Genomic DNA, 10,223 nt, shown 5'->3' on the forward strand with positions numbered 1-10,223 from the left:
GGCCACTGCACTCCAGTCTGGGTGACAGAGTAAGACTCCAACCCAAAAAAAAAAAAAAAATTAATCATGGGGAGGTGTGTGTGTGTGTGTGTCTGTGTATATGTGTATGTATATATGTGTATATGTATACATATATACATTTTTAAAAGGGAATGCTTGTTACTAATAAGAATGTGCTAAAAATTAAAAAAGTAAATATTGTATAAGCTCTTGGTTGTTCATTTTGATTCTTACTGATGTTAATTTTTGGAGAAAATTAAGATTATTGGTGAGCAACTTAAGATTTTAATGGCAGATGTCTGAAAGAATTAGTAGTATTTATTTGGTACAAATATGAAAAGAATGTCAGTACTATTAAAAAAGTAAATCACTCAGAAATTATATATTTTTATCCAATGTAGGCACACGGTGTAGACCTATTATAATTCTGTATTATATGAAGGCATCAAAGCTACCTATTTTTTTGCATTTGAATACTGACCTTAAAATGTACTTTGATACATGTATCAGAACTGATACGTTATGAAGCATGTTTCTATTTGAAATAAAATTACAATGTTGGGAATGATTTAACCCTTATGTGTTAACATTTTACTTAATATATTGAACTTTCAAATTCTTCATTTAGAGAAAGAGCAATAATTAAGAATATATTTTAGGTCTTTCCTACTTGAGTTTTAAGTAAATCTAAAAATAAATGAATACTTGAATGGTGCTTTTATTACATTTTTATGAATCTTTGATTATTAGATTTTTATAGACTATATAAATTGGTGATAATTTCTCTATAAATGTTTTGGCATAAGTACTTCTCTCCTGTCCAGTTTGATGCTGCACATAGGGTGACCAGCTTGTCCGGATTTGCCAGGTAGTTTCCTGGTTTTAGCTATAAAAATCTTGCATACTGGGAAACCTCCCTATACTAGGTAAGCTGGGATGGTTACTTAACCTAGCTGCAGAGAATGATTAATGTTTATTTAATTAGATATAAGTAGAGATTCTTCCATTTTAGGGAAGCCAGTGGATGAGGGCTCAAGTAAAAAAGCTGAAGTACCATCCTCTTGTTGTTGTATTTGCCATTCAAAGAATCTTACAGACAGTGATATGAACCAAGGAACTTCACATCATTTCAATAGTCCAAGCACACCGCCCTCTGAAAGAAATGGCACTTCATCAACTTGTCAAGGTAATTTATATTTTGCTTAGGTCTGTTGATATGTAATAAGAGTCTTAATTACTACTGTTATAAAATCTAATTTATATACATTTGATTAGCATCAGATCATTAGATCTCTACCTAATTTATCTGGAATTATTTTAAAATAGTGCATAGAGTGGTAGAAAAATCCTTGAACTTCTTTTTATTCTTGGTTTGATGTTTATTTTATTGAGACATTTTGCTGGGTTAAATCATTTTTTTATGAAGGCAAGTTAAAATAAGTGATTTTCAGAAACTGATTTTGTGGTAGCTAGTATTGTTAATTAATTATATGTTAGAATTTTATAAAACGTGATGTTTATATTCTAAGACAAAAATCTAATTTGCCTCATTCATTCATTCTTGATAAGTTTGCCTGACCTTCTGAGGCCAGTATCCTATGTGAGAATCAAGTATGTTTATGTATGATCCTTAAATAGTTTTTATTAATTTAAGAAAAATATATTAAGGCTAATATAAGATTATTAATGATATATTTTAAAAAATACTTCTGCTTTTGACTACATGGAAGGAATTGACTATTGTTTACCTAAGACAGAAACCTAGGGAACATTCTGGACAGTTTTTTCTTCCTGATTTCTTCATGCAAAACTTCATATTCATTGACACTTCCATAGTCCAAACTGTTATCTTCTGTTTAGAGCGTCTAGTAACTTCTTTCTTGCTTTTACTTTTATTGTTCCTTAACTAATCACTGGCAGGGAGAAAAAAATTACCATAATTGACTTAAACCTAAACAGTATGCATTTCCTAAAATCAGTGATGGAGTCAACTTCCTCTAAAATACATGATTGTATAGAGGAAGGTAGGTACTGGAACTTGAGTGTGATTCTGCTAGAAATGAGGAAAAGGATATGGAATATTTGTTGACTGGGTGACCAGTAATGTTGTCTACATTATTTTGACCTCTAAACCTTTTGACTTTCTTTCCGCTCCTTCAAAGGTTCATGCTTTCTCCTTCCTCGGAGTCTTTGCTTACATTAGTGTCTCTTCTGACCAAAGTTCTGTCTTCCTCTTGTTATCCTTCTCTTCCTCAGCTTATATATCACTTTCTTGGAATATCCATTCCTGAATTTTCTGTCAGACTAGATTTGATTTCCCTGTGGTATTCTGTCATCTCATTGTGTGTACTTCTTTATAGTACTTGTCATAGTATGTCTGTATGTATCTTTCATTAATCTCTGCTTCCCCTTGGCAGACCTTATTCTTCACAAGGTCAGGAACTATGTCCATTTGCTTACCATTGTGTCCCTAGAACCTATCAAAGTGCCTGGCATGCAGTAGGTGCTAGAGAAATATTTCAGTGGATGAATGAATGGAGTTAATTTCGAGCTAATTATAAGAACGCTGGTATATAATGTTTGTATACAACCTAATCTTTTAAAACAGCTTTATTGAGGTTTACTTGACATAACAAACTGTATAATATTTAAATGGTACACATTGATTCGTTTTGACATATATATACTTTCACCAGAGTCAAGAATTCTCATGCCTCTTTGTTATCCTTCCTTCCTACCTCTATAACTCACACTCTCCAACCACTTATCTGCTGTTTGTTACTATAGGTTTGTTTGCATTTTCTACAGCTTATATAAATGTAATCATACAATTTGTATACAATTTCATCTGTTTTTCATTTAACATAATTATTTTGAGATTTATCCATGTGGTTGCATTTCAGTAGTTTTTTCCTTTTTGTTGCTGAGCAATATTCTATGGATCTACCACAAATGGTTTATCCAGTTACCTGATGTATATTTGGGTTTTTCTAGTTTGGGGCTATTACAAAGACAGCTACTATGAACATTTGTATATAAGTCCTTGTGTAGACATATGTTTTCTCTTTTCTTGGGTGAAACCTAGGAGTGGAATGACCAGTTTGCTTTGTAGGTATGTACTTTTTAAGAAATCTCCAAACAATTTTATGATGTGGTTGTACCATTTTACATTCCCACTATCAGTTATGAGAGATCCAATTTCTTCACATCCTTGCAACACTTGGTATGGTTAGTCTTTTTAATTTTAGCCATTCTAATAGCCATGTAGTGATATCTCATGGCTTAAATTAGCATTTCCCTAATGACTTATACGTTAAGCATATTTTCATTTGCTTATTAGCCATCCATGTGTCTTTGATGAAATATCTGTTCAAATCATTTGCCTGTTTAAGTTTTTTTCTTGTTAATTTTTTTGTTTTGTTTTGTTTTGAGTAAGGGGTCTCACTCTGTTACACAGTTTGGAGTGCAGTGGCACAATCACACCTCACTACAGCCTTGAACTCCTGGGCTCAAGTGATTTTCCCACCTCAGCCTACTGATTAGGTGGGACTACAGGCACATGCCACCACACCCGGCTAATTTTTAAAAAAAAATTTTGTAGAGATGAGAATTTTGCTATGTTACCCGGGCTGGTCTTGAACTCCTGGGCTCAAGCAATCCTCCCTCCTCAGACTCCCAAAGTGCTAGGATTACAGGTGTGTGGCACCATGCCCAGCCTCTTCTTGTTAAATTTTGATTCTTCTTTAAGTATTTTGAATACAAGTCTTTTAGCAGATGCAGTTTTTGGTTTTACATTTAGGTCTAAAATGCATTATGAGTTAATTTGTTCATATGATATGAGATGTGGATCCAAGTTTATTTTTTTGCATATGGCTATTCATTTATTCATTATCATTTATTGAAAAGGCTGTTCTTTATCCACTGTATTGCCTTTGTACCATTGTCAAAAATCAGTTGTCCATATATATGCAACTTGCATATTAAAATTATTGCGAGTCAGGGTTATTTAGACTATTCTAAAGGGATAAATCCAGCTTGTATTCTGATACTCTCCTTGTAAGTAAATTCTTTAGTAAGATATAAACTAAATACAGAAGCATGCAGATCATATGTGTATAGCTTGATGAATTTTCACAAAGTGAACATGTTCTTGTAACCACTGCCTAGACTAAAAAACCATATATGTGTATATTTGTTGCCAACACACCAGAGGTCCTCTTCATATTCTTTTCCTGTCACTGTCCATTGTTTCCTTAGATAACTGTTGTCTTCCCTTCTGTCACCATTGATGAGTTTTGCCTCTATAGAATTGGAATTATATATGTACTCTTGTATCTATCTTTTTTTTGCCTGACATTGTATTTGTGGGATTCATTTATGTTGTTGTATATATTAGTACTTCTTTTTTTTTTTTTTAATGAGTTGGAATCTCACTCTGTCGCCCAGGCTGGAGTGCAGTAGCATGCTCACTGCCATCCCAGCGTCAACTTGCTAGGCTCTGGCGATCCTTCCAAGTAGCCAGAACCAAAGGTGTGTGCTACCACGCCTGGCTAATTTTTGATTTATTGTAGAGATGAGGTCTTGCCAAGTTGCCTGGGCTGGTCTCAAACCTGCGGGCTAAATGCTGGGATTACAGGCTGAGCCACCGAGTCTTGTTTCTTCATATTATTTCCTTATACAAATAAACCTCATTTATTTGTTTGACATTTGGGTTGTTTCTACATTTTTTTAACAATGCTATCATGAACATCTTTGTTCATAGGGGTGAACATAGGTAAGTGTTTTCTATTAGCTGCATATTTAGAAATGGAATTGCAGGTCATAGTGTATACATATGTTCAGCTGTAGTACATACTGGTAACATTTTCCAAGGTGGTTGAAACCAATTTTGTGTTCTCACGTGTTCTCCTTACTCCCCCTCAGCAGTATATGGAAGCTGTTCATCATTCTTGTTAGTACTTGATATTTCCAGTTTTTAAAAAATGTTAGCCATTCTGATGGCTAATGTGGTTGAGCATCTTTTTTATATATTTATAGGTTACTTGAATTTTTTTAGTAAATTGCCTAATCAGGTTGTCCATTTGTCTATTGGGTTATTTCTTACTGAATTGAAGGGGATTTTTAAAAACATAGTTGGGAAATATCTTGTTTTTTTTTCCAAGTCTGTATCTTAAATACTTAACAGCCCCTTTGATGAGCTTCTTCCAAACTCATCTGTTATAAAGAACAGGAAGATAAAACTTTGTATGTGATGATGATATGATTTTTGTTTTTATAAATTGGGGTTAACCTATCTGGCATATGACAGTTTAGTTTTTCTAGAAATAAATTATTTTGGATAGACATTCCCTACCCTTTTAATGGGCCCAGGCAAATTTGCCCCTTGTTCTGTTTGGGACAAGGTTTCGAAACAGTGACACTATAAACGTTTTGAGTGGGATAATTCTTTGTTGTGGGAGCTGTTCATTGTGAAATATTTAGACGCATCCCTGGTCTCTATCCACTAGATGCTGGTAGTAAACATCCTCACTCCCTTTTGTGACAACCAAAAATGTCTCCAGACATCGCCCTGTGTTGCTGGGGTGGGAAGTGTTGGTGTTAAAATTATCTTTGTTGAGAATCTAGGTTTATTTTGTGGTTATTTTGCTGATGTACTTGGAAATGCAGAGCTTAAAATCATGTCTTATCTAAAATATGTTTGGAAATGCAAAAGGCTAAGAATAACCAAGACACTTTGGAAGAAGCAGGTCAAGGTGACAGCCTTGATCTACTGGATATCCTGATTTATTACACATAAAGCTATAGTAATTAAGACATTTTGATGTTAGCACAGTGAGAACCCTACTTCAGTCCTTTATGACTGAAACTTGATATTTTTACAGAAATGCTCCTACAGAGCATAGGTGAATACAGAGACTTAAGTGGTGCTGGGACTATTAGATATCCATATAGAAAAGATTGAAATTGGAGCCCTACCTTACACCATATAAAAAAAAATTCATTCTAGGCAGATTAAAGACCTAGGTATGAAAGACAGAACTCTTCAGATTTTAGAGTATAGTGGTTTTTAAACTATTTTCCTAAGACTCTTACAAAGAAACGTGGCTTGTAAGGGGAAGGGGAAAGTAGATCAGGGAAGTTCTAGGTCTTTTCATTCCTATTTTGGAAATTTTAAGCAATATTTAAAAAAAATAGATCTAGACTTAAGAAAAAAACTAGAAAACCAATGCTATGTGACATAAGTTTATTTCTGAATTTATGTTTTGGAGAACAGTATTAGAGACCAGTTCATGTAGGTCTTTCTCCTCTGTAAATAGTCTATAAATTTGTTGAGGCCAGTATCTGTTTCCTTCATTGTTTGTCCATGGTATCTGGCCATTGTATGGACTCAGTATAATAAATGATTGTTATGTGAATTCAAGCCACAGGAGAGGAGAGAATGTGCAGAGAGGAGCAAAGAAGGAAGGTACCTTTAAGAACATTAATATTTAGGAAAAGGGAGAAACTAACATATAAAGAATAGTTAGGAACAAAGTTACAGACATTAAGGTAGAAAAAAATATATTTGCTTTGTTCCAAGAAGACAGGGAGTTATGTTTCGCTATATGCCTAGAGGTTATATTTATGGACTTTGGAGTCAGACAGCAGGATTCAGTCACATCTAAGCTCTGCCACTCACTAGTTATATGACACTGGGCAAATTACTTGACTTCTTTAAAACTAATGTTCACCTTTGTAGAATGGGCTAATTAATGCTATTTGGTGATTAAGAGGTCATTGATGACCTTGAGAATGAGCTTTTGAGATTGTGAGATTAAAAGATTACATAAACTTGATTCTATAATGAATATTTTTAGTCTCCACTGGGCATGGTGGATCACACCTTCAATCCCAGCACTTTGGGAGGTGAAGTCGAAAGGATTGCCTGAGCCCAGGGGTTCGAGACCAGCATGGACAACTTGGTAAGACCTTGTCTCTGTAATAAATAAAAAATTAGCCGGGCATGATGGCGCATGCCTATGGTTCCAGCTACTTGGAAGATTGAGGTGGAAAGATCGCCTGAGTTCAGCAGGTCGAGGCTGCGGTGACCATGAGTATGCCACTTCATTCCAGCCTGAGCAAGAGTGAGATTCCAACTTAAAAAAAAAATCTATATCTATGTCTATATCTATATCTTTATCTATATCTATATCTATCTATCTAGTCTAAAGAAGAACATAGAGAAGCTTTGGAAAGAAATATTGAGATATTGTAAATAAAGGTTTTTATGGAAATGAAATACATTTTATGGAGAGAATCTTAGAGTTACATATTTTAAACCCTTTTACTGGGAGTAGTCTACAAACACATAAAGCTATTAAATCAAAATTGGGCTTTTCTTATTGAAAACATGTTTCTCAAAATGTTTGTTATATCTTTGGTAAAATGAACTGAATGGTAAAGAAGTGTTTTTTAAACATCTTTAGGGTCTCATGTTTTAAACTGTGGTTTGACATTTTTAGCAATAAGTCTTAACATCTTCTAGAAAAATTGTTTAAGTTATTTACGCTTTTTAAAAAATTCTTATATAAGACTCCCCTGAAAAAACCACTCTGGCTGCAGAGTTATCTGCCAAGAAACAGGCATCCGTATGCAGAAATGAAAATGATGATTTTCAAGTAGAGAAGAAAAGAATCCGACCCCTAGAAACTACACAGCAGGTAAACAGGGTTTATTGGCAGAGAAATAATCTAGTTATAGTTGAATATGGTAGTCAAGTATCAATCAAGTTTTCAATGTGCTTGTGGAGATTAGTTGGGTCATATGACAACTGTAAGTTAAATGGTAATCTGTTGTAATTTTAATTTGTATGGTTATCTGTTACAAAAGAGTTTCTTATTACAGCGGATTATTCACAATACTATGTCATTGAAGTTAAACTGCATGGTGCTTTCTTATATATGAGGAATTTGACAGTAAAATATTTACTTAAGGCATATCTTGGTGATATAGCTACTTTGTACTTTTTAACCCCCTCATTGTTTTAAATTTGATAATAGCATTTTCTTTTGCTCAAAATACCTTTGATATGAATATTTGTGTTATGGATATTTTTGGTATTGATAGTTTTAGTATAATGACAAGGTTTATGATTTATTGAGTTTTTAAGATTGATACATGATAAAATATATATACTTCTAAAAATTATTAAAATGTCTTAATTACTAGGTATTTTTAATGAAATATATTGTTCATAGATGAGCACAAGTTTTTGTCACAATTCATAACAGTGAGGCAGGGAGGCTGGGATTTTAATAGATTTAGTTATAAATAAAAAAAGATGATTATTAATTAGTATTAGTAATTGTAGGTAAGTAATTGGATACTTTTAGTTGGATATATTCCAGATGTTTGCATTCTTATGTAGTTTAGCTGTTCCACTCACAATTTTTATTAATTTCTATAGTTCAACCTTATCTTTGAAGTAGAATGAGCTCATTTATTTTTGTCAAAGCATCAATTCCAAACAAAGTGTAAATCTATAGAGATTTTTCACCCACAAAATGTGTAAATAGAGTTGTATGTCATGAGTTAGGACTTAACATAAAACATTTACTCCCTGACTTTATTGGCCCTGACATTTTTGGTAGGAATGGGATTATTGATTATTGATAGAAATGTTTTCCCCCCTTATAACTGTAGTAAATAGGTCTTTTTCAAGTAGGAAAAAAACATGGATGTAGTTTGAAAAGAAAACTTAGTGGTATTTGTGAAAGAGATTTAATCAAAAACAACTTGGCTTATCAAATATCTAGTAAGTAATGTAACAATAGTGATCAATTCTGTCATTAGGAAATCATGGCTATTTACATTTCAAAATTTTCCAGCCTAGGCAACATAGCAAGACCTTGTCTATACAAAAAAAAAAAAAAAAGGTAGCTGGGCATGTTAATGTATGCTTATAGTCCCAGCTACTCTGGAGGCCGATCTGGAAATCGCCTGAACCTAGGAGGCTGAGGCTGCAATGAGTTGTGATGGTGCCACTGCAATGCCTCCTGGGTGACAGAGTGAAGCACCAACTCAAAAAAGAAATTTTTATTCTGGATGCTTTTCAATGTATAATTATACTTAAATTTTGATTTAATTTTATTTTCCAATTAGATATGTATGATTGGACTTTGCTGTAATACTAGATGTACATATAGTGGGACTATTTTTTGAGAAGATCATTTTACAATACTAAAATGTTGATATATCACTAATGAAAGCTATTTTGGGGACAGGTGCTGTGGCTCATACCTGTAATTCCAGCACTTTGGGAGGCTGAGGCAGGAAGATTCCTTGAAGCCAGATGTTTGAGACCAGCCTGGGTAACATAGTGAGACCCTTGTCTCTACAAAAAAATTAACCAAGCATAGCGGCACATGATTGTAATCCCAGCAACTTGGGAGGCCAAGACAGGGGGATTGTGTGAGCCCAGGAGTTCCAGATTACAGTGAGCTATAGTTGGGCTATTGCACTCCAGCCTGGAAGACAGAGCAAGGCCCTGTTTCAAAATATATAAATAAATAAAAGCTAGTTTAGCTAGTATTCACGAGTTGTTAGTATATTCTATTTAAGTGTTATAATGAGGTGGAGTATCTAATTATGTTTTAAATAATTATTTGATTATTGCCAGTTAGAAATAGTTTGTTTGGATACAAACACATGTATACAGAAAAAAATACATTTTGACCTTTGAGGACAATTAACGGGTGACACTTTTGGTTTACATTAAACTTCATTTTGTTTCTGTATCTACAGATTAGAAAACGTCATTGTTTTGAAAAGGAAGTACACCATTTGGATGCCAAAGTTGCTTTAGAAAAAACCATAAAACTCAACTCTCCACTGGAAAAGATAAACTCCTTTTCTCCACAAAATGTATGTATTTATACCATTGTTCTGTTTAAAGAAGGAAAATGTAGACTTTTCTAAATTAATTTTTTGTAAAAAGAATAGTATTATACAAAGAACAGTAGGAAACAACTCAGAAGTCCTAAATGCTGTCACATCTCTGCTACTAAAGTGTGAGATGGTAAAGCCTATCCTGTCTATACCTCAGTTCCTCATTTATTTATTTATTTATTTATTTTTGAGTTGGTGTCTCACTCAGTCGCACAGACTGGAGTGCAGTGGCCGCTCCCGGCCACCGCAGCCTCGACCTGCTGGGCTCTGGCGATCCTTCTGCCTCAGCCTTCCAC

General features: G+C 33.9%; 1 protein-coding gene across 1 annotated transcript in view; it reads left to right on the forward strand.

Annotated features, from left to right (window-relative positions):
* Positions 1–10,223, forward strand: part of BRIP1 (BRCA1 interacting protein C-terminal helicase 1) — a 182,016-nt gene that overhangs the window by 4,269 nt on the left and 167,524 nt on the right. The window contains exons 3-5 of the mRNA XM_008070847.2: positions 1,013–1,186; positions 7,573–7,700; positions 9,784–9,903. Of these exons, the coding sequence (XP_008069038.1) occupies positions 1,013–1,186; positions 7,573–7,700; positions 9,784–9,903 (422 nt within the window). The remainder of the gene's footprint in view (positions 1–1,012; positions 1,187–7,572; positions 7,701–9,783; positions 9,904–10,223) is intronic.

The sequence above is a fragment of the Carlito syrichta genome, unplaced genomic scaffold (genome assembly GCF_000164805.1).
Source record: "Carlito syrichta isolate Samal-C Ts95f unplaced genomic scaffold, Tarsius_syrichta-2.0.1 Scaffold314028, whole genome shotgun sequence".
Lineage (NCBI taxonomy): Eukaryota > Metazoa > Chordata > Mammalia > Primates > Tarsiidae > Carlito > Carlito syrichta.